The sequence below is a fragment of the Musca vetustissima genome, unplaced genomic scaffold (genome assembly GCF_032173495.1).
Source record: "Musca vetustissima isolate MV318-11 ecotype Yass unplaced genomic scaffold, APGP_CSIRO_Mvet_v1 utg1769, whole genome shotgun sequence".
NCBI lineage: Eukaryota > Metazoa > Arthropoda > Insecta > Diptera > Muscidae > Musca > Musca vetustissima.
In genome coordinates, this window is record NW_026882413.1 from 243,711 (window position 1) to 268,884 (window position 25,174).

Sequence of the window (25,174 nt, forward strand, 5' to 3'; positions counted from 1 at the left end):
GACAATTTCTTTAAATGGCATAAGGGTTATGTTTGTTGTGTAATCAATTTACACAACAATTACATTTTATCTCAACGTTGTATGAGTACTACTCGTTTAAAGCGGATTTCGTAACGATCATATGACATGCTTATATGATCGTTAAATGCAGTGGCATTTTAAAACTTATTAACCACATATTTTGACAAATATTTTTTTCTCATATGAATAATATACAGCTTTCGGATCAAACGAAAAAGTAAAATCTCTTCAAATTAAATAACTTGTTTTTGTAAAATGTGTAAGGAATAAATTTGAATAAGTTTCTATAAAACTTCTGTATTCGGAAAATGTTTCCTTCGTTTTTTTTCAATGGATTAAATTATGTTCATACATTGTTCATGATTGTTTGTAAGTAATTCTTTCGAATTCCATCAGTTTATTTTTTTAAAGAAACAACATGTATGTTTCGCTTAATGAAATGAGTCATAGAAAGTTTTATGTATAATGGAATAATAAATGTGAATATACAAAATTAAATTAAAAAAAAAAACATGCCCAAACAATTAAGTCTTATCCCTAGATTACCAACCAATTTCCAGAATTTCAAAAAAACCCAACATATTTTGTATTTCGTTTTTTTAAACGCAAATTGAGGAAAATAAAATAATACTGAAATAAATATGCGTCCTTTTTACAAAAACAAAAAACAAAACATTACAAGCAAAAAACCAAAAACCAAGATCAATTTTAGTCAATTAACAACTGAAAAAAAGGAAAGCGTTTTTAAAATGTTTAAAACCAAAGCAAAATACAATTTTTAATACCAAAAACAAGGACACACTTTTTTAATGACATTTCAGACCCCAAACGTAAAAAATACAAGCTTTAATTATTTCTATTCAATTTTTATTTCATCTTTTAACTAAAAAAGTTAATTTTGTCAAGTCAACAGATCTTTGTAATAATACTTTTAATTTAATAAAAAAAAATAAATATCATTTACTTGGCATATATTGCAAATGAAGAAGAAGACAATGTTCGATGACATTGGTTACAAAGGTGATATGATAAACCTTCCAAAAAATTAAGAAAAAAAAAATCACAAACAAAATTAATTTTAAATAAAACAACACTCACATACAGACATGCATACACAATAAAAATGAAAAAAAAAAATAAATAAATAAAAAACACACACATTATTCCACTTGAAAGTCATTTAAGTCTCTGTGTTTTTGTTTTTTCTTTAGCATCTCATATTGTGTATTTCAGTTAACGTTGTTTTTCTGTTCTCTCTCTATCTCTCTCTGGACAACATATCATTTCTTTAGAAAAATATTTAAATACAAATTTAAATAAAAATATATTATTATACACTTATATTAGTAGAAAAAGGAAATAATTATTAAAATTAATGAAAATAATTTTAAGCATAATTTTTAATCAAAAATATATATATTATTTTCCACGCTCGCTCGTTCTCTCCCTTTTTTCTCTCTCTCTCCTCTATTATAATTCTTGAGTAATAAGCCTTAAAAACAAAATATCTTTCTCTGGTATACAAACAAAGAACCTACACTTAACTCTTCTACAAAAAGCTATCACACAGGCTCTCTCTCCCCGTGAAAGTGTTTCGGAGAGTAACAAACTCACTTCAGTTCATCTGCTCTCTATCTCATACTCAGATCAAAGCAGCCATAAACATCCTTCAATTGTACTTCATTTCAAAGATTGAGATAACACCTCAAACTCATAAAGCTTTTCCAAAAAACCAAACCAAAATAAATCCAAAAAAAATATCTAAAAACCAAGAAGAAGATAATGCAGACATGACAAAAATAAAGCAAATGATAAGAAGAAAAAATGCAAAAAACACTTTCACTATATTGACAATATCTTTATATTTTACACTATACTTATAAATAAATAAATATAATATGAAATCTATTAACGATTAAGTGATGAGTATCTTTAAATATAAATAAAGTAAAATATTATATATATATTAATAAACAAAAAATTAAACCACAACAAACAAAAAACCACATTGTATTTACACTTACAACAAATGAAAATAACAAAAAAAATTGAATAAAGCCCAAAAAATCATACTACAAGTTTAAATTTAAGTCAATATACATTAAACTTATATATATTATATCTAAACTAATATAATTCTATAAAAAAAAACAAAACCAAATTATTAAACAAAAATACAACAACAAAAATGAAATGAAAACTAATTTTCTTTTGAAATGCAAAGATATAAATAATATCTAAGAGATACGTTACATTTGTAAGCTATACACATACAAAATATATAATTTTATATAAATATAAAATACAAAATATACTAACAGGTGGATTAAAACTGGAAATAATATTAAATTTAATATTATGGGGAATGTTTTAAAAATAATCTTAACAATTTCTTTTGGTTATTGAGAATCACTCTTGATTTTGTAATAGCAACACAAATTTAAAATTGAAAATGCAAATTTATTTTTTTTAATTGAAGTTATTAAATAACTCATTTATAATAACGGTTTATTACCTAATAAAAGCTTCGAATTTAAACTAAGGACTCGAAGTGGAGCACTTAAATTTGTTTTCCATGCGGCTAAATTGGGTAGACTGTTGACCAGTAAGCCACTGAATGCATGATTTCGAGATATTCCCGTAATGTCATCGGTGGAAGTATCGAATAGACGGACAGAAAATACTGCTTTTTTCAAATTATTTTCTAATATACTTGTCCATGCGATAGACTTGTTCTAATGCGCTGTGCTTTTGGAACTTGATTGAATGATCAGATAAACTATTGCAAAGTTTATTTTTTTCTTGACATTTCCTTTAATTTCCCGTCTCTTTTAGTATTATAAAAATTATTGAGTGTCTAATTTTACAAATGTTCCAAAAGTTAGTGCAAACATTGGCATTTAAACTGTTCTACTGTTGATCTTTATGTTTCGTTCAACATCCCTTATCCACGCGCTAATGACTTGGTCCTTCTGTCTCAATACTAGAGGATTTACGAAGACATTTCTGAACAGAAATTCATTTTTTTATTATTTTTCTTAAGCTTTTTTTAAATATAAATCATGTTTTGCTACTCCCCGGAATACAGTATAAACCCAAAGCGGAAAAAACTAAATACATATATAGTTTTATATATTCAATGAAAACTAACAAAACCAATAAACTACAGATACAACAAACATACAAGGAAAACAATTTTAAAAAAGTAATATTAAAGGCAAAATAAAATAAATCCAACAATTATTTAATACACATTTTTTGTAAACAATATCAGAAAACCAGGAACTTTCTTTTCTCCCCATAATGTAAAACAACTCTTTTTTGGACAAGCATTCAAAAAGTATAATTACAAGTATTTGTATAAAAAACTCATTTTTCAACAAAAAAGAAGATAAATAAATAAAAATCTAAAAAAATATATTAAGTTAAGGAAAAATGCATGAAACAAAATAAATCATTGATTATAAAAAAAATCCATACAAAAGCAATTACATATTTAAAATAAAATAATATAAATTAAATTTAAAATGTAAACTCTCTTGAAACCAACACCACAAACATAAAATAAAACTGTTAAACTGTAATTTATTTTTCTTTACAATATTTATCAACAATTAACAAAAAAAAATACAAAGGGAAAGACGTGCAAAGGTCGGCTCCTAATTGGGCTGGCATTTTGAGATATTTTTGTTCACAATTCGTATACAAATCAAATGATTCAGAAAAAAACTAATAATAACTACGATGTCTCATCGGCATCGGAGATGTTACAATGGTCCCTCTATGTATTTCCTCAGTTATTGTATTACAGGAATGTGCAACATTTAACGCACATTACAACTAACAACTCTCATATCTCTCCCTTTGTGGTGGGGAGGGACTTTTTTTGTACCATATGGGAAAAACAAATTACATAAACGTACGGCATCCCCAAATGTATCGGCAATTTTTCATGAAAGGACAACCACAACACAAGAAATACTAATAAATTCAATAAATATACATATATAAATATATTATATAATATAACTAATTATTACAACCAACCAACAACAACAACAACATTATATAAATATACATTTGTATGTAATGATATAAGTTATATAAATACCACAACTGAGGAGAAAACAAAAACAAAACCAAAACAACAAAAAGGAAACCAACAAGAGAACAACATAAAGTCAAATACAATTTAAGTTAATTATATATTATAAAAAACAACAACAACAACATGAGACGATTTTAAACAAAACAAAAACAAAACAGTTATTTGAAAATATAAAGAAAACATAATTATAAGGATGATAAAAACAACAACAACAACTTTGATGCAAATAATGAAAATAAATAAAATATGAACATTGTTCAAAACAAAAAATATAAGAATTCCATAAATTAATCGAGAAGGGTAGGTATGGACAAGTTTTACACATTAAGGTCATGTAAGGTAAGTGCCCCTAATATCGGTATATGCCAGTAGATGAAATTCTATATTTATTTTAAATTTTATTTATATAATCGAATATAATAGACAATTTCTTTAAAAGAAGGAAAACTGATACTATTTTATTGAGTAACCAGCATATACACGCTACTTCGTTAGCGAATATGGGAAGTATATAAAACCCAATACCAAATATTATTAACACTTTTGGAACTATTTAATACCTATGCTCTCTTATAGTATTTTTTTTTTCTAAAACTACCTCCATATCTCAACCCTACACACCAATTTTGACCGCAAAAGAAATTTAGCTCTATACAAAATTTGTTGTCGCGTAAAATTCAAATATTGCTTCACCCAAATCCAAATTAAGTACCAATTAGTAAACATTAATATAAATTTCCATAACTTCCAATGGAAATCATGCAGTCCAATCGAAATCTTATTACATAATTTCAGAATTCCTGCTCTATCGGTTAGCTTTTAATACAAACTGTAGCAAATTTAGTGTCATTTAGTACACATTAGTAAACATTTTCAAAACTTCCAACATAGCCCAATCCTACACCCCAACAGTAATCCTTACTTCAAGTTTCAAGATTCTAGCTCTATCGGTTTACTCAAATCCACATTTGGTACTATTTTGCAAACATTAGTACAAATTTCCAAAACTTCCTACATAGGCCAATCCTACACCCCAACTCCAAATTTCAGGATTCCAGTTGTATTGGTTCATCAAAAATTTAAATTGTACAAAATTTAGTACACATTAGTACGAACTTCCTACAAAGTCCAATCCTACATTCCAACAGTGATCCTACATCAAATGTCAAGATTCCAGCTCTATCGGTTCACCCAAATCCAAATTTGGTACCATTTAGTACACATTAGTAACCTTATTTCCAAATTTCAAGGTTCACATAAAAATTAAATTGTACCAAATTTAGTACACATTAGTACGAATTTCCAAAACTTTTCACAAAGCCCAATCCTACAACCCAAAAGTGATCCGAACGTCAAATTGCAAAATTCCAGCTCAATCGGTTCACTCAAACCCGCATTCACCCAAAATTTAATTTGTACAAAATTTAGTTCACATTAGTAGGAATTTTCTAAATAGCTCAATTCTACCCCAACAATGATCCTAACAGCAAATGTAAAGCCTCCAGCTCTATCGGTTCACAAAAATCCAAATTTGGTACCACATTAGTACGAATTTTCAAAATTCTCTACATACCATAATCCTACACCCCAAAAGTGATCCCGAATCCAAATTGCATTGTTCCAGCTTTATCGGTTTACCCAAATCCAAATTGTACCAAATATAGTATGATTTAGAACTTTTCGTACACATAAGTAAAAAAATCCAAAACTACGTATATATCCCAATCCTACACTTCGACGGTAATGTTAATTTAAACTTGTACCTCAAAATTAAATTTGTACCGAATATAATACCATATAGTACTTTTCGTATACATAAGTACACGCTTCCAAAGCCAGCTCCTTATATCGACAATACTTCTCAACCTTAATTTACATTCCAAATTTCAAGTTTTTAGCTCTATCAATTCACATGCTACGAAATTGTACTAAATTTAGTACATTTTAGTACTTTTGGCATACTTATAGTTCGAATGTCGAAAACCCCTTTGCTATATCTATTCTACACTAGCTCTACCGGTTCGCCAAATACAAATGGTATTATATTTAGTACTTTTCGTACCGTTCTAGTACGAATTTCCTAAAACCCAGCCTTATCTGTCACCTTTGGACCAAGAATGACCCTCACCCAAAATTTCAAGATTCTAGCTTCAGACGTTTCGTCTGGGCATTGATGAATCGTTAAATCAGTCAGTCAATCACTTTACTCTTTTATTAGTATATATTATTTAATACTTATATATATATATATATATATATATGTTTATATTTGTCTTTTATTTTTCATCGAAAACGATATACAAATTATTTGAAAATATGGCAGGCACGCCGGCAACGATCAATATTTATTTTGGAATTACCCTTATTTCTCAATCATAAAATTCCACAAGTAAGGATTACTAAGAAAATTATTTCTTAAAATTTATATTTAATATATTTTTTAAATGTATGTATATTTTTTTTTACAAAGAATATTGAATAAAAATAAAGAATAATGAATTTACTAAAAATACTTTTTGTTTTTATTTACGTAGACAACAAATTTTTGGGATTTATTTTTTCAAATTCAGGTGGAGTTGGAACCCCCACTAACAATTTTTTTGGACGTCCATAAATAAAACCCATTTTTAGCATTTTTTTAATCTGTTTATTTATTTTATTTCAATAAACAAAGTATGATGTACATAGAGGAATAACTTAACTACATACACTATTTACTTAATAGTACTTAATACAATGGTAGTGTAGAGGAACAAATTGATGAACGATGTCAGGCTCAGAAATTGCTCAAACCTACCAGGCATCCAGAACAGGTAGATAGAAAATTTAACTAATTGGCAAACTGCTGGCTTTTAGCTCCGTAACATGTACCAGGTTTGATATTCGGAACAACATTTTTCGGCTCATATCAGGAATAGATTTCAAAAAATTCAACATAACTGATTTGATAGTCCTTATTCTTTAAGGTGGCTACTATATAAAATACGCTAAGACTGCTTATTTAATATTTAAAGAAGGACCACAAATGATGTGGGTCTCAGGGTTGTCTTTCCTGACCTGACATTATGATACCTTCATAATGAAGTAAAAAATTGGCCATTGGTAGGGAAGGTTCTAATTAAATTTTTACTTAAAATAATTCATATTTTTTAAATTTTAATTATAAATAGCCAAACTTCCTACCTTCCATATGGCACAAATTTTTTTACAATATATGCAGTAGTTCAACAGTTATATTAATAAAAGAGGAATAGCTGCTTAAGTGGGTCAATTATACGGCCATAACATTGAAGAAAGGGACTGTGAACCATTTTAACATAGCACGCATTTTTATAAAAACTCAATGATTTGAAAGGTTGTTTGTTAAATTATAGCCCTATCTGAAGATGTTTGGCAGTGAAACAATACACGAAGTATATGCAAACTGTTAAAAACAGTGTTTCCCAAAAGATAATAGCTTAAATATCACCCTTTATAATTGTAAAAATATGGAATGGCAGGTTTTAATAAAACTTCAGAATTCCCTCTAACCATATCTGAAAACAGTATAAAAATTAGTTTAGTAGTTGCCGAGATATTTGTATTTCAATTCAACGATGGTCCGAAATACACCTCCTGCTCGATTCTGGTCGCCTATTACCTGAAAATGAAAAACCACACAAAAATCGGTCTTTTAAAAAAGGCAAAAATTGTTTTCATAATGTCTGCTGCTGTTGTATGAAAATTTTAGCATACTTGTAGGGGCAAAGGGCAGTTCGTTGCTTGATATGTTAGTGTGATTGTATGTGATTTATGCACATATGCAATGTAAAATATATTTACATACACACACTGTAGCTGTATGAAGAAAAAATTTCAATCTTTGCAAGATCGATTTTTTTTTTTTGGTAATAGGTGCCCAGCATCGAACCGAAAGTATATTTCGGAGCATGGCAGAATTGGAATTCAAATAACTCCGGAAATACTTAACCAGTTTTTATGGTTAGAGGGAATTCTGCAGTTTTATTACACAATGACATTATAGATTTATTACACCTACTAGCATATGCACGCTACTTTGTTAGCGAATGTGGGATATATTTAAAAATGTATTAACATATTATTTTATTTTCACAGAAAACTGCATATGTCAGAAAAACTAAGCAATCCACACATCAATATCGACCATAAATTAAATTCGGGTGCCATTTAGTTTCATGATTCGAGCTCTAATGGTTCACCCAAACCCAAATATAGTTCCATTTGGAACACATTATTTCCAAGAGTACCAACCTCTACCATCCAACAAAACTTCCTGCATAGCCCGATCCTACACCCCCACAATGATTCCAAATTCAAATTTCAGAATTCCAAGTCTATTGGTTCACCCACAATTTAAATTGTACCACATTTAGTACACAGTAGTACGAATTTCCAATACTCTTCCTACTTAACCCAAATCCACACACCCACAGTGATCCTAAATCCATGTTTCAGAATTCCATCTCTATCGGTTCATCCACAATTCAATTTGTACCAAATTTAGTACACAGTAGTACGAATTTCCAAAACTTCCTACTTAACCCAACCTTACACCTCCACAGTGATCCTAAATCCAAGTTTAAGTATTCCAACTCTATCGGTTCACCCACAATTCAAATTGTACCAAATTTAGTACCCATTAATATAAATTGCTTAACCTGAATCCTGACTCCAATCCTACACCCAATACCGTGATCCTGACTCAAAATTTTGTTGTTTCCGCTCTTTCGGTTCACCCAAATCCAAATTGTACAATTATAGTACGATTTAGTACTTTTCATACACATCGTTAAAAAAATTTTCAAAACTACGTACATATTCAATTCCTACATTCCGACGGTAATGTTAATTTCATATTTCAGGATACCTCCAAAATAAATTTGCACCAAATATAGTACCATGTAGTACTTTTCGTACACACACGCTTTCAAAACAATCTCCTTAAATGGACTCTACTTCTCAACCATAATGCACACTCCAAATTTTAGCGCTATCCGTTCACATGCTACATAATTGCTCCAAATTTAGTACATTTTCGTACTTTTTGGGTAGTTATAGTTCGAAATTCCAAAAACCCTTTGGTACATCTATCCTACACTCAATCAACGACCACCAAACCAAATTTAAGAGTTTTTTCAGAGAAGTGCATTCGTCACGAGCAGGACTAGGGGGCATTCCAGTAGCACATGAGCTAAGAAACTATGAAGTTAATATGGAGAAAATGTCAACAATACCTCTATTCCAAACACAGATATTCACCGCACAGCACTATAGGTAATTTGCCCTGTTTTGAGGCAAAAATTAATAACAGGGGTGTTAAACGATTTTTTAACTTTTTATATGATTTCTATGTACAAGAGAGATAAAACGCAGATTTCCACAGTAGAAACCGGATATAACGAACAACGGTTATAAGAAACTACACATATAAGGAAAAAGCTAATTCTTTCTGAGATATTTTCATTAGTTGTCTTATACACAACAAACGGTTAAAAACGATTAGGGTAGTAAGTTAAAAAAATTTCGACCCCGCGATTAGATTTTTAATGGAATAATTATTACAATGTTGCATGTTTTTGCAGAATGCATTAATAACGATTAAGACAGTACCCATTTATAATCCTTAAGGACATTAATATGTAAAAGTGAGATAAAACCACGCTTACTACAGTCGAACACGATTATAGTAAACACTGCATATACTGAACAACATTTTTTTATATGCCCCCTTTTATTTTGAATCAATCCTGAAAAAGTAAAAAAGTAAATTTTTGATGGTTTATATTCTAAGGGGAAGTCAAGCCCGTCATTTCCTCTTCTCCGCTATTAAGATTGTTTTCTCATAATCTTTCCTTCGACAACCTATTTGCGGTTTAAGAGTCACGTTATTCATTTTGTAATCAAAATTCGTGTGTATTCGTTTTTTTCGCGGAAAATTTCTATCTTCCTATGTCATTCGGTGCATCTTGACAAATGCATGCAAAATAACCTAATTTCCTATTTTAATTTGAAGTATTTTTCGTCCATATTGTTTTTATTGGCAATTTTACTTGCGGGGGCGTTGTGAACAACAATATGTTTCCTTGCTTTTATTTTTTCATCAAACCAAATATTGAAAATATTATTGTTTTTTATTCTGAAGTTCCCTATAAAAAACTGATATATCTTGAAAAACGCAAATAATCGTACTTTGCGCACACTTTTACACAAAAAATCTTACAGATTCATAAAATATGACATGTTTTCTTTTTAAAGATATCAAAAAAGATTTTATTTTCCAAAATTGAAAAAAAAATGACTTTTTGCCCAAAATCTGTCCAAATTACCTTCACAAGCCGTCTGCTCATATCGACCGTACTTTTCAACCTTTATTCCCATTTGTAATTTCGCATACTACAATTTTTTTTTTAATAAAAAATACTACAAACGAATCGAAGGTTTATCAAAAATTTTTAGCTCAGACCACTACTGTATATGGAAATTACGTTGACATGTTTTTATTCAAATATGTATTTATTAAAAATATACAACAGAAACAAACACCAATAGCTATATGCTTGGCTCTTAAAACTATCTTAACCAACATTCTATTATTTTAATTTCGTTTACTCTTTCCTGCGCCATTTTGTTTGCCTTTACCAATATTCTCTTCCCACCAATTGCCATACCACTTGGCACTGTTACCAATTGAAGTTTCCTCGTCAATCAATGGCACATAGTCCATGTGAATCGATGCCCTAAGGCGATTGAAGAATATAATCGAAGATGCGTAGGAACTCAGCGTACGAATGGAGTACTTGAGAGTTATCTTCTTGACAGGTTCCAATATATTGATGAACATTTCAATTAGCATTGCAAAGAAATAGAAGATGAAATGAGGAATAGACCATGCGGAATGACGAGCTTTATATTTTCCACTGACCAAACCGATTTTTTGAATAAATCTTGAGGTATCATAGAGCGGGGTGTCATCGGTAATGAAAACAGGCAAGCCTCCAACAGATTTTGGCGCCTCCTTCAATGATTTGTATGCACACATATGGCCCCAGGCGACATTACCTTAAAAAAAAGAAAACAATACAATATTAGTGTTTGTTTGGCATTTGTAAAACCATATATATTAATATACCAGCATAACATAGTTGTTGTTTACCACCGGCTCCAGCAATCTTTGGATAGACATATGAATTTCTGCTCAAGAATCTCAACATGTCTGGCATGAAAAATGTATCACCCTCACCATAGGTTAATGGTGGACGAATAGCAGTTGTGGTCAATTGTCCGCTGCCATTACTTAAGGTTTTTCCATGTGCACTGAGAACAAGTTGTTCGGCCCTCAATTTCGACGACGAATAGCCACGGATAATAAATTGTTTATCGAATTCTTCGGGTTTTTTGGGATCAAAAACCGGGGTGGCAGCTTTTGACTCAGTTTGATTTATAACAACAGTACTGGAACTGCCTTTAAAGGGAACCATGCACACAGATCCACAGCTGGTATAGATTAAACGTTGGATATTGTTTTTAATGCATAGATCCACAACTGATTGGGTAGCTGTAAAATAAAGTCAAGTAAATTGATTAGAACTGATAATTTTTCAAAATTTAAATGCTTACCTTCCACATTATTACGATTCAATTCGTTGTATTTGGGAGGGTATTGCAAACTCATCATACCAGCACAGTGGAAAACGGTATCAACGCCTTTGAATGCATCCTCTACAGAACTGGGTTCGCATAAATCTCCCACAAATGTTCGAATCTCAAGCTTTTCATCTGAAAATGAAATTTAGTATATGTTATTGAGTTTAGAGCATTACTTAACGTTTGTTGTAATCTTAAACTATGCATACCATCAATTGTATTTTTAAAGGAATTTAAATCAACACTGCGCACTTCTTTTATTCCCAGTTCGACTTTGTCTTTTAGTAATTTTCTAATAATGTGTTGGCCAATAAAACCGCTACCACCGGTAACCAAAACAACATCGCCGCTGGCCATGGTGAGAAATAATGAACAGTATTAAATCTGCAATAGAATAAAATATAAATTAAGGTTTAATACAAAGTATTTACGGTTTCTAATACACTTCAAATAGAGCGTGTATTATTAATTTCCTCGTATATGTTTTGAAGTACCTTTTCAAAAACTTCCAAGCTAACAAAATATTTTAAAAGACACAAGTGTTTAAATACCCTGATGATAATGATAACAAATTAATAATCATTTATCTGAATAACGTTGATCGGTGGTCTTGACCTCAACCGTGTCACATTCGCATGTGTGATTTTTTTACCGTGACTTGACAGAATTTAGATTTAAATTTACACAAAAGACCAAACAGATCGTTGTAAGCAAAGTAATTAAAATTTTTATGATCACTTTAATTAGGTATTTTTTGGGGGGTTTTAATTTCCCCCAAATTACTCTTACACCAAGAAGTCATTTCCTCTGTCATCCATCATGTGTAGTTGTTATTTGTAGGTATTTAAATTTTTACAAAACTGATTCGTTTTATTTGTTGCTTCTTTTTGTTTCGAGATTTCTATGTCACACAACTCGAAACAAGTTTCATGGGTATGTTCGTGCTGTTGGTCTTCTATTCACAAAAGAAATGAAAATTTGGCCAGGGTCACATTCGCTGCTGCTGATGGTCAATAACGATGTTGTTGTTGCTTTTCTTATACTTGTGTTAGATAAGATGAAGATTTAAACAAAAATCATCGCTTTTGTTTTAATCTTTAATTTCGGTTTCATTGAGACTGTCCTCAAAATAAATACACACACACAAAAGAAGTAGAATCGAACATTTGTGAACGTTTAATTGGTTTGACAAGTATTACAACATTCAGTGGACTATTTTCATTAATTTTATTAAACCTAATCGTTGTCTTTAGTTAGATACATTTTAAACAAACTTTTGGACCAAAATATGACCTCAACAGCACCATGTTTCCTTTTTATTCCATTATTATTTGTAAATTGATTTTTTCTACCAATTATCCACTATGCCCGTTATTACTTACAATGTCTAAGAAAACCGATTGAAATTGTTTTTTTTTTACTTCTTTAGTTTTTTAACTATTTGGCAACTGTTTAGTTTGGAGACTATCTGTTGAATGAAACCAAACATTGGTAAGTTGCGTTAGGCAGCTGCTTATTGAGGTTTCAAGAGAGTTAAATTATGCATGGCTAAGAGAGACATGTACGCTTGCGCAATAAAATTAAGTAATACGTGCTCTCTTTGTCGTTACTCTTTTGTACCGTTCATTTTGTTTAGTGTTGTTAACGTGGTTTAAACTCACTGGCAACATTGATTAGTGAGGAGACGTAACGCGAGTTAAATCGTTTGAAATGCTATACGTTAACCGTTAACAGAATCTATATAGAGTCGAGTACGCTTATTACCAACACCGGTTATAACGAATATTTTTTTATATAGCGATCACACTTCCTGGTCCCGAAGTTTTAAGACATATATATCCATTAAAATGTTTACTAATATAGCGAATTACGGAACCTTTTTTCTTCCGGTTTAATGAAAATGTGATTTCGTGATTTTTGTTAAACTATTCTAAATGAATTAAAAACTTAAGTTCATACTAATAAACAGTGAGCGGAGCAGTATAGTCGAACTGGGCCGACCTTATGGTACCAAACCCAACTACCTCTAAACTCTAAATTTTTGCGGATCTATATTCATATTTCGCAATGAATGGATCTCCTTGACCGAGTAAAAGTCAACAGATCATATTATCATGAATAGGCAAATGCGTGTTCCTTGGTCAGCTTGCTTGTAATGTTTAGTGAGGTTTTCATCCACTAAAAACAAATGATCATTATTAAAAACAATAGAGATCATCATTGCCCGAAACGTACTTACATACAGACGATTGGTACATAACTGTGGCCTGTTCTGCATTTATAAATTATAATGGTCAGACGGACGAACGGAACATGACTCAGCTAATCGAGGTATGTCGATCGGTATACTAAAATGTGGGTCTATGTTCATAAACTTGTCCTAATATAAGCAAGGTTTAAGTATTAAATTTACATTAAAGCCAGTAAAATTTTTATGAAATAACCTTTTGAAATAATTTATTAATTTCGTTATGTTGTAAAATAAAACTTAATACAAAATATACATTTGATATATTTAACTAGATTTATATTACAAAAATAAAATATCATCAGATTAAAAAATACAATTTACAATTTAAAATAATTAATAGAATAAAAATAGAAGCAATTTGATATACTTATATATTTTTGGGATTACACATTGCAACATGTTAACTCTATTTGTAAATAGATAGATTGTGCTATAAGGCAGCAAGTGGTGTCTTTTTTGAGTTGTGTTTCAAAAACATTTACTTGTATTCATATTTAAAAAAACATGTATACACTATAGTTTTTAAGTACTTTAAGATGTTTTCTTATCTTAGAAGGCATTATTGTGTACTGTGTATGCAGAAACCTGAAGCGTTCTTTTGAGTATAGTGTGTCCTTGTTGTTTCAATTGTTTGTTTCTATTTTCTAGTAAATTATTACAATTAGATAGTAAAGCATTTTATGCATAAATTATTTAAATATTCGATAAACTCAATACCGATTTGTTTTGATTATAACTGTTATGTGATTTAAATTATAAATAAAGAAATAGAATACAACCAAGTCTTTCTATAGAAGCCAATAACAAGAACCCATTTCATGGGGTCAATAGGATAAGGCCGAGGATGCTCGTGAACCAACTTTGAAATCTTTGTACAACGAGAAAACTGAGATCTGCAAGATAAACATCGTACATACCAATTTATTAAAACAGTTTAATTTGAAGTTGTCGCTTTCTACTTACTTTATCTTTTAGCTGTTGACAAAGCTGTAGACCTGCTGACAGCATAAACAAAACCTCATTTAGCCAATTGATGGAAGCCTAATTAAACAGAACAATGATAATAACAAATTAGCAATCATTGCCATAAAGATTACGAGGTGTATAAATCACACTTACCTCAGCCTGGCACGAGTCAAAACGCATTGTCCCATGAATATTTGTTAGCTGATACACGGCAATAATTAATTTATGCGACTGCAAATAAAAACTAACAGCTAAATCTTCCGATAAATTCGGAGTCAGAGATTTCTGTAAGTAAAGAAAGCAAAGTTAATTATAATTTAAGATAAGGCAAACCGAAATATTGGTTGTTCGTGTGTGTGTGTATGTCAATGAATACGTACCATATTGCGGCCTTTTATTAATTCATCAATGGGCTTCTTTTTTGGTATGACAAGTGATAAGCGCCCTCTTTGTAGTGCTTCCAATATATTGCCAACAACATGCATTACTTCATCGGATGTTCTGTTATTGGTACGTTTTTGTTGTATTTGTTTGGTGTTTCATGGTTGATTGCAGGTCGACAAAAGATACAAAAAAAAATAAATTTGCTACTGATAAGAGATTTTTTATTTTTAATCGGAGCACTAATTAAAAAGGATTATCAATATGAATTTTGTGGAATATAAACAGTAAGGGTGCCACAGAAATATATGATTGCCAATTGCTGTAATATTGCTATAAATAATAACAGTATGGAAAATTTTCCATGAAATAAAAAAGGAAATGTCAGTCAATCAAAACTGAAATGTAGACCAAATCGACCATTAAGATTGAAACTAAGCTTTCTTCTGTAAAATATATTGTATGACGAATAATGGTTTTCAATTGACTCCTTCCCAGATCACATTTTTATAATTTAATCTAGCAATTTTATACAACTTGTTTTCAGTCAAAACTATTTGAACGTTATAACACTACGCACAATAAATCCTATATATTTAACATGTACTTATATTATGAAATCTTACTAAATAATATCAAAATAAATTAAACTGATTTTTCCAACAATTGATATACAAGCAAGCGTTATTAAATAAATTCCATAACGGTGTTTATATTTTATAAAAATCATGTCCATCCAATAAGTTGCCATTCAAAATTATATGTCGTACGATCAAAGCCTCTCGATTTATTTCATATAACAAATATTAAATTTCACTTTGTTCTAATCTTTTAACGGTCAACATTATCTAAACTGATTTATGCCAAAAAAAATTAAAGCTATAAAACAAATCTAATAAATCACCATGTGAATAAACCCTACCAATAACCACCATAACGGCCAAATGTCATTATTTATTTATAATTGGCATTAAATTAGCAAGTGTTTGATGTAATCACGAGAAGATACAATCAATCACAAGATGACATATTAATTCGGACAGTTATATAAAAAACGTTGCCGAAATATTAATTGAACAAGATGACTAAATATTGAACACAAAGTAATTAATTTCTTGTGGAAATAAAAAAATATGCTCGCAACTGTGACTAATTAAATCGATTGGGCAACAATTAAAAAAATTATAGAAGGGGAATGAAGATCTTCTGAAATAAAAGACGCATGATGGCGCCAGGTCTCATTGAATTTCTAAACTCATTTTCTCATTTTTATATGTTTATCATATAAATGTCATTTCAAACGTCTACGCACTGTAAATTGTAAAATTATAGTTTTAAGAAGACCATCCATTTAATAATAACTACAGCGATAAAAAGAGATACCTCAGCACTTGAGAAACATGTGAATAACGATGCATTAATTTTATCTTCAAATACATGAGACATTGTGTATGGCACATATTTTGCTCTAGATTTTCTTTCGTATGTACAGAACAAAGTTCAACATGAACGACCAACTATATGGGCGACCAAGATTTGTTTTCTTACGATAAAATATCCCTTCTTTCTACAGCAAATAGTCAATGAGTAATGTAATGGTTTTTGCTTTTGACATTTTTTTTAATATTTGTTCTCGTTGCTTATCACATTCATGAATATTCATTGAGGGCAAGGGGGATTAGAACTTATTTCAACGCATAATTGGTTTCTACTTACTTGAAATGGTACGACTCATCGACGTCATCAATGTGATTAATGGCTTGCTGGAGATGGTTCGCCGCATCCTGGACTTGCTGCAATTTCCATGGTGAGTCCTGTGTAATGGAGGTGCGTTGAATTTGATGAGGTGATTTGGATAATTTAAAACTAATGTCCTAAGAAAACAACAACAGAAATGGAAACAAGCATAAATACAAAAAACATCCAGCGGCACTGATATTCAGAGATAACTTACCGCTTGTGTAATGGTATCACCCGTCAGAGTGAGAATGGCCTTCAATTGATCTGGCGGTTGGACAGATAATATGAATTTTTCAGTCTTCTTTCCCTCATTTTCATACAATGGAACAGGAAACCGATGTGCACATTCCTAAACAAGCCACACAAAGAAAAAGAAAAAACATGTTAGCAAAAAGTATAAATAATAATAAAAAACAAGAGCAACAACATAACAACAATAGTTGTACAATAATGGTAATTGTTGTCTGTAATGCAGTATTAATCATAATAGTTATGTTTCTTCCGACACCTTTTGCGAGATAACACAAAACCAACAACAACAGCAACAGCCCCAACATTAAATTAAAAAAGTTCAATTGGCTGACAGACAAAACAATAAAGACGGGTGGCCGGACAGACGGACGTAGGCAGTCACAAAAACCCAACTACTACTAGCATAACTAGGAAATTGATTAAAAAAACTTACTATGAGAATAAATTTCAGTTTCTTCAGTAATTGATGCACCTCTTCCCTCAACACCCATTCGAACTCTTTTTGCTGCAATTCACAAGATGTTTAATAAAATTCATGTTTTTTATTTCAATATTCTTTTCTTCACTTGCCAGATTAAATTCTTCTTGTTTCTCTGCTTCCATGGCTATGGCTGGTTGTTGTTTGTAGCAACCATCATCATCGTCGTTTGTTGGTATTGTGTGTTTCTGCTGAACAGCTGATATGACAATAGCTTCGGGCAAAGGCGCCAGATGGCGCTGGTGTTTTCGTCTGGCATAGGGCGTATATGACCAATTGCCAGTTGCACTGAAAATACAATTTGAAAATAGTTATTTATTTCAACATCTAATGGAAAATAAATTTGATTTAGTTATCTGTGGAACCAATTAATTCCCTATATATGTTAATCCCTGGTCAAAGGCGTTATTTAAAATTTTATTAAATTTTATTATTAAAATTTCTATGTCATAGTGACTTACTTTTTTATTATTTTTATTTTTTTATTTACAAGGAAGTAGCGTAACGCCAAGCGTTGTGGAACACTACTATCTTTAACTACTTCCACGCTTTATCTTTTGCTCCAAGTTTCTTCATATTTAACTGCGACGATATACAAGAGTTGGACAATCTATTTCCTTGAGCGGTTCTAGCAAGAGGAACAAGTTCCGATCGTTCCTTGTTCGGAATAGTTCCTTTGAACTAGTTCGTTCCGGAAAGACAAAGAGTGAACACACTTCGCGCCAATTGGTAACATTTGTAAGAAAATTAATTATGAACTGATGCAGTCGAACTTGATTTAATGTAATATAACTCCAATGGCATTCATACAACGCCTAGAAGTTAAACTTCAACGACCAAATGCCATATTCGAATCCTGGCTAGAAAAATGGCTCGAAGAGGCTGAGAAAAAAGACAGTCGATCTAAATACAAATTACGTGAAGCATTGGAAGCTTTAAAAATGTATCCATTGCCATTGGCATCTGGCCGGGAATGTGCTATTTTAAGGGGATTTGGTTCGACACTGTGCAACCTAATCGATGAGGAAATGCGTCAACAACGGGAAAAAGCCCAAACAATTAACCTCAACAGTAGTCTCTATGAGCAGGATATCAAAGAGGTAGTGGAATCGGTGAAAAAGAGCAAAAGCAAAACAGCCCCAGTCAAGGAGAAAGCAACCAAACTCACAAAGAAACAACAGAAGGCACTCGAGGAAGAAGAGGAGCGTGTCAAACAAGTAACAATGAGTGCTGGATCATTCCGGGTAATTCTTATCGTAGACACACAGGAGACCACTGGTAAAAACAAAAAAACTCTAGATCAAACCAGAGGCTATTTAGAGTCGCTGCATGTTGAGTATGAAGTTCGTCGTCTTACTGTTGGTGATTTTCTTTGGATTGCTCGTGATAAGGAGGGTAACGAACTGGTATTGCCCTATATTGTGGAGCGTAAGCGAATGGATGATTTAGCTTCCAGCATACGTGATGGCCGTTTTCGTGAGCAAAAACATCGCTTAAAACATAGTGGAATTCAGCATGTAATCTATTTAGTTGAAGATTATGGAGACAATGAACATGTTGGCCTTCCTCTGGAAAATCTCAAACAAGCACTAAGTAACACGCTAATACACAGTCAATTTTCCATAAAACGTACTGAAAATCATCGCCGTTCAATGACGTATCTGCAGGGTATGTCCCAGATGTTGATACGTGTCTATAAGGATAAAGTTCTCCTGAGTTGTGACAAAGAAGATATACAACCACATAAACCTAGCCAAAGAATGGTCGGTTTATTGAAATTCAAATCACTGTATGAAGATTCAGCCCGCAATGCTCTCCTGACAGTGCGTGAAGTTTTCGTACAACAATTGTTGCAATTACATTCGCTGTCACTGGAAAGAGCGATGGCAATTGTTGAATTATATCCCACACCTCGGTGTCTTATGGAAGCCTATGATAATTGTATAACACCGGATGAAGCAAAGAATCTTTTGGCAAATTTACGATTTGGTCAATTGGAAAGACCGATGGGTGAAAAAATTAGTCAAACCATACATGACTTTTATCGCAGTGAGTTTTAATAAATCCAATTATGGAAAGAAACATTGTAAGAAGGGAAGATATTGAAAGTTAAGTGAATGAAGTAAAAAGAAAAAAAAGACGCACAAAAATCAATTGTGGAAGCCACAAGCTGTATGTTCTTGTTCACATTTTAGAAATAATGGACTAATTACCTTAGTAAAAATATTGCACATTAAGATTTAAACAAAAAATCTGATAAAAACTTTTAATTGAATTGCACAATACTTCATAGAATTAAAAATAATCACAATTTGTTATTTTATAAAGTTATAATTGGAAATGGGGCATATTGGTCAAATGCAGTTTTGTTGTTTTCTTAGTCCAAATTTGTTATCCTGATTATTTTGATTTATCACTAGCTTGAATTGTTATAAAGGATTGTTATATTTTATATTAAAAGGTAAATTTTATAATAAAAATGATTTATTTCGTAATTGTTATGTTCGTGCTTTGGAATTGAAAAATGAAAATCTAAAATATTAGGTTGGGGAAAGAAATCCATTATTTTTATATGAACTATGAGATTTTTTTAACATGCTTCGGACATTCCTAATTTTGGCCAAATATGTACAGTTTTATTGTATTCTTTGTTGCCATTTTAAAGGTAACTTCATAATGCCTCTCTCATTGAAGTCCTGCTCTCTATTTGCAAAAAACCCTAGTCGTCCATTTTCACAATCCTCCCTCGATACCAAATATTTATCATTTAAGAAATTTTGCAATGCATGAAAAATATGACAATCGCTTAAAGCCAAGTCCGGACTTTGGCCATATGGAAGCAACTCATAATAAATAATCCCCTTCCAGTCCCACCAAATGCATTGCAGAACCTTCCTGGCCGTTAGTCCTGGTTTGGCCACCGTTTGATGTGCTTCGCCGCTCTTTGACCACGACCGTTTTCGCACATTGCTATCGTATGTGATCCATTCCTCATCTCCAGTCACCACCCGTTTAAGAAATGGTTCAATTTCATTCCCTTTCATTCGCAGATGGAAATTCGATCCATCCTATTTCTTCTGTTAATTGGTGTGGCACCCAAACATCGAGCTTCTTTTTGAGTCCGGCTTTGTGTAAATATTTTAAAACAGTTTTATGGTCGATTTGTAGCCCCTGGCCGATATTACGACTGCTAACATGCCGGTCAACTTCAATAATTTCTTCGATTTTATGGAAATTTTCGTCGGCCTGCCGGATTTCTTTTTCCCCAACCTAATTTTAGGTTTTATGAGTATGCCTGTAGGCCTATTCTGTAACTTTTTAACATTATTCGACATAGCTTATTTTACAACAATTTCATTTGTTTATTTTGTTGTTTCTACAATAACAAAATTTTATGTTTATATTATAATTTATCTATAGTTCTGCTAATACTATGTAATATAAAAATCCTTTCTAAATACAGGGATATGTAGATTATTTTGAATTTATTTAATATTACGAATTGTGGAATGATTTTTTTCTTTCACGCTTTTGATGTTATGCATCGACTAGTTTCAGCATGAACTGATTCAAATTTTGTCACCTTTAAATGCCACGTTGAAATATTATAAACTTTGATTAACATGAAAATGATAATAAAGCAAGTTTTCAACCTTTATTTAACAATTCTTAGTTTATGGGAAGGGAGGGAGAAGAATGTGTTCGTTCGTATACTGATATACCAAGTTAATACTTGGTAGCGTAACACTTTTGCTTCTTCTGATTGTCTTTGGAATGAAATAATGTAAAGACCTTGGTTTTTGGTTACGCATAACTTCATTTGAAAAATACAAACATTGAATTTATAAACATTTTATTTTTAATTTGTTTTTCTTGGGAAGAACACACAGAAGAATATTTTTCTTAATTCCTAAAACTTACAGTACAAAAGAATTATAAAGTATATAACCATATATACTATTTTTATCTTTAATTAGAAATGAGTAATAAGTCTTTTAAAGTTTCGTTGTGCAAGGGGGGTTAGTCAGTTTGGAGATTTTTGTGGTTTCAAGGTTTTTCTTGTATTCATACGAAAAAATAATAAAACCAGCGGATAAAACGTCAGATAATAGATAGAGCAGAAGTTGAATGACTGTTCAATTTGCACGGGGTTTTGTGTATGGTCAAGAGTAATGAATGACAGTGGGCGATAATATCATCATATATTGTTGTTTTGTTTTTGTGAACATATTTTGATTTCTATCGTCAAGTTCTCGAGTATCATGTCGTTTAGGACCACTTAAACAATTATTCCACTTTTCATCAGTTATTTTGTTATCGTTCATGTTTTGTATGTGAATTATTGATAAATATTTTTGTAGTATTTGCGTTTCGGTTTTGTTTACATTTGCCATATATACCTCATGTACTATTTAAATTTTGTGATTAATCACATTAATAAATAATGTCAATCGATTATTTTACTGTAATAAATTTAAAAAAGTATGTTATACATTTTTGTAAGAAATGTTATGAGTTATGGTCAGGTTAAGAGAATGTCTTGTTATTCGTTTGAATTGACCATATTTAGTAGGTCTTTTTGTTTTGTGAACCTGAAGAGATTAACATGTATATTTTTGAATTATAATTCCTCGATAAGTTGGCTGCCAAACGTCATTCTATTATTAGTACGCTTGTTTTGACTGTGGCCCATAAATCAATGTGTATTAATAGGTTTTGTTAGTGCTTAAAGAAATCTTGAAATTTGAAACATGTATGTATTTGATTATCCATAATCTAAACCGATTTTGTTAATAATTTTTATTGCTGAGATTGTGCGAAATATTAAAAAAAGCAAAACAAAAAACATTAGCGGAGGTAAAATATTATTATTCTCCAGCATCAGCCAAAGGTCTCTTCTTAAATGTCAACATTTAGAATAAAAGTTGAAAAATTGGTTATTGGAGTTTCCACTAAGAGAGTTTTCCAAGGTTTATGGTATCATCGGTGTTATTTGACCTGGAATTTTCGGGAGTATTGTGCGATGATAGTATCAAGTACTACCACAAATCGTGGTAGTACTTGTGGAATGTGTATAGTGGAATGTGTATATAATATTTGGCATACCGTTTGCACACCTTGAAATATGAACTTATCCTAGCCCCCAGAAAACGGTGGCGACAAATTTTCTGTATTTTAAAAGTAGTAACGGTAAATATATAGTTTCTAACACCATTTGATGGATGGGTTTAAAGGGATAAGAACCGCAGAGTTTTTTTAATAATGAGAACAATTTCAAAACAATCTTGTTTTCTTTTTTTTGTTTTTGAGGCGTTGTAATATTTTGCCCCCATTGTGCATTATCGTACAGTTTTACTACATAATTTTAGGCTTTCATTTTTCACAAATAAATCGTTGGCCCACTGGATATGTCTAAACAAATTGTTATTATCAATGATAAACAATGTTCGTTTTATCAGTCCATAATAATCATGTTAAAAAGAATTTATGATAAAATGTACGCGAATAACAAGAAGTAGAAGAAAAAAAGATTACACATGAGAATTTCGGGGAAACCACTCTTCGATAATTTTATATTCATATAAATTAATCATTTCCATTTGTCTTAATGGAACTAAACCAAAACAAATGTCCAATATTACTCCTCAATATAGAAAATATTTGAGAATTTTTTGTTTCAATATGCCTGCTGCTGTGTTTTATTCTGTTGGTCATATTTTTTGTTTTAATTGGTTTTTTGAACCTTTTACTGTTGTTTTAATTGAAAAATATTGTATTAAAACATTTCTAAACAACAACAATAAATGAACAAAACAATAACACTCACACACACCTGCTTCTTTGAGGCATTTTTGCTGATATTGCCTGCTTGCTTTGTAGAGTAGAACGTGTTAAATTCCAAATTCACTTGAATAAGTTAAACTAAACGAAGACACGACGAACTCTTTTGTAAATACGTTCACAGACACATTAATAATACACACCGACACCCGCACAACTGTAGTAATTATAGAATTTTATAAAAAACGTACTCCGATTTTTTTAAATTTATTTCTTTATGTTATTTTGTTTCATTCCGAACGACGAGACTCGCTGTGCCACCAATCATATGGCCGATTCAAATAACAACAAAATGAAAAGTAAGCTTTTCAATAAGATTCACCCGAAAAAAAGGTTCGCATAACCGGCAGCGCGTTTCATGAGTGTAGTTAGCACACAAAAACAATTGAACCGTCAGCGCAGCGGAAAGGTATTGTAAAGCCCCTCCGGTAAACAAAAAATCCAGGCGAACAAACAAGCATAAGCGTCTAGCTGACTGAACGAATCCACGATAATAAATTAAACTAACTATCGCCGAAAATACTGAAAACTTGGCAGTACACACATTTGTTATATTTATCGCGCTGTCAAAGTCTTTGCAAGCTAGAGAACTAACTATAGGCCCGGAATCGTAACTATAGACTCCACCAACAAACCAAAAACCCTGGTAGATTGTCAGTGCCAGGTAGTCAATCAACGACTGGCTGGCTGGTTGGTCTTAACGAAATTAATTGATAAGAAAGAATTTATTATTTGTATTGATGGAAAGCATGTCCGTCGGTCTGCTTCACCTTACGTACTAACTTAATAACACCAAAACAAAACAAAATTGAAAATTAAATTTATTTCTCTCTGGCTCTCTCACACAGTCAACGTATTTGGAGTGCTGGAGAGTACAAATGTTCTTCGTTAACGTTCTATAATTCATTTTCATTCCAGCCGTTCATTCGTATGTTTATTATTTGACCAAAATATAGATTTGTTCGTGTTTAAATGGATTTATGATACTGTAATTTTCGATAGATACTGTTTGAAATGCGCAAGACCAACGGGATTCCGTCTTTGTATTTTTGCGTTTTGAGGTTTTGCGCTGTCATTTATTTATTTAACTTGTTATTCACATATGGATATATTTGTTTTTAAATTGAATTAAATATATATGTACGTGGGGAATATTTTTGATGATGGGAAGTGTATGCCCGAATATAGCCAAACTTCTAAAGTTTTCTCTGGCGATAGTCTTTATTTAATATGTACAAGTAACTCATAACGTTGGAGTAAATTTTCTATAAAATTGCGTAATTTTAATTACGAATTATTCTCCTTTTTAGGCCCTACTAGTTCAATTCTAAAGATGTGGATCGATGGCATGATATATAATATATTGATATAAATGCTTAGATAATTAAAATTAGGCTTTGAAGCAATTGGATGCAATTTAGAAAAGAAATTTTTTTTGTTTTAATTGTACCTCATATCTACCGAAGAGTCT

The 25,174-nt window shown here is 31.3% G+C and overlaps 3 protein-coding genes across 3 annotated transcripts; 1 reads left to right on the forward strand and 2 right to left on the reverse strand.

The window, feature by feature from the left end:
- Positions 1-10,745: 10,745 nt before the first annotated feature.
- Positions 10,746-12,160, reverse strand: LOC133328750 (3 beta-hydroxysteroid dehydrogenase/Delta 5-->4-isomerase type 1; the record flags this gene model as incomplete). Its single annotated transcript, XM_061537298.1, has 4 exons — positions 10,746-11,209; positions 11,280-11,705; positions 11,768-11,926; positions 11,995-12,160. Coding segments are annotated over 4 exons (1,215 nt in total), but the record flags the coding sequence as incomplete, so codon positions are not given.
- A 2,632-nt stretch (positions 12,161-14,792) lies between these two features.
- LOC133328743 (protein rogdi) lies at positions 14,793-17,989 on the reverse strand. The gene is made up of 8 exons (XM_061537290.1): positions 17,955-17,989; positions 17,818-17,889; positions 17,347-17,481; positions 17,109-17,266; positions 15,392-15,512; positions 15,165-15,296; positions 15,009-15,086; positions 14,793-14,938 (listed from the first exon to the last, which is right to left on the reverse strand). Exons 1-8 carry the CDS (start codon positions 17,985-17,987, stop codon positions 14,870-14,872), a joined length of 798 nt encoding a protein of 265 aa, XP_061393274.1. The 5' UTR covers positions 17,988-17,989; the 3' UTR covers positions 14,793-14,869.
- A 670-nt stretch (positions 17,990-18,659) lies between these two features.
- Positions 18,660-19,922, forward strand: LOC133328747 (crossover junction endonuclease MUS81). Its single transcript, XM_061537295.1, has one exon. It carries the CDS (start codon positions 18,660-18,662, stop codon positions 19,920-19,922), a length of 1,263 nt encoding a protein of 420 aa, XP_061393279.1.
- The last annotated feature ends 5,252 nt before the right edge of the window (positions 19,923-25,174 follow it).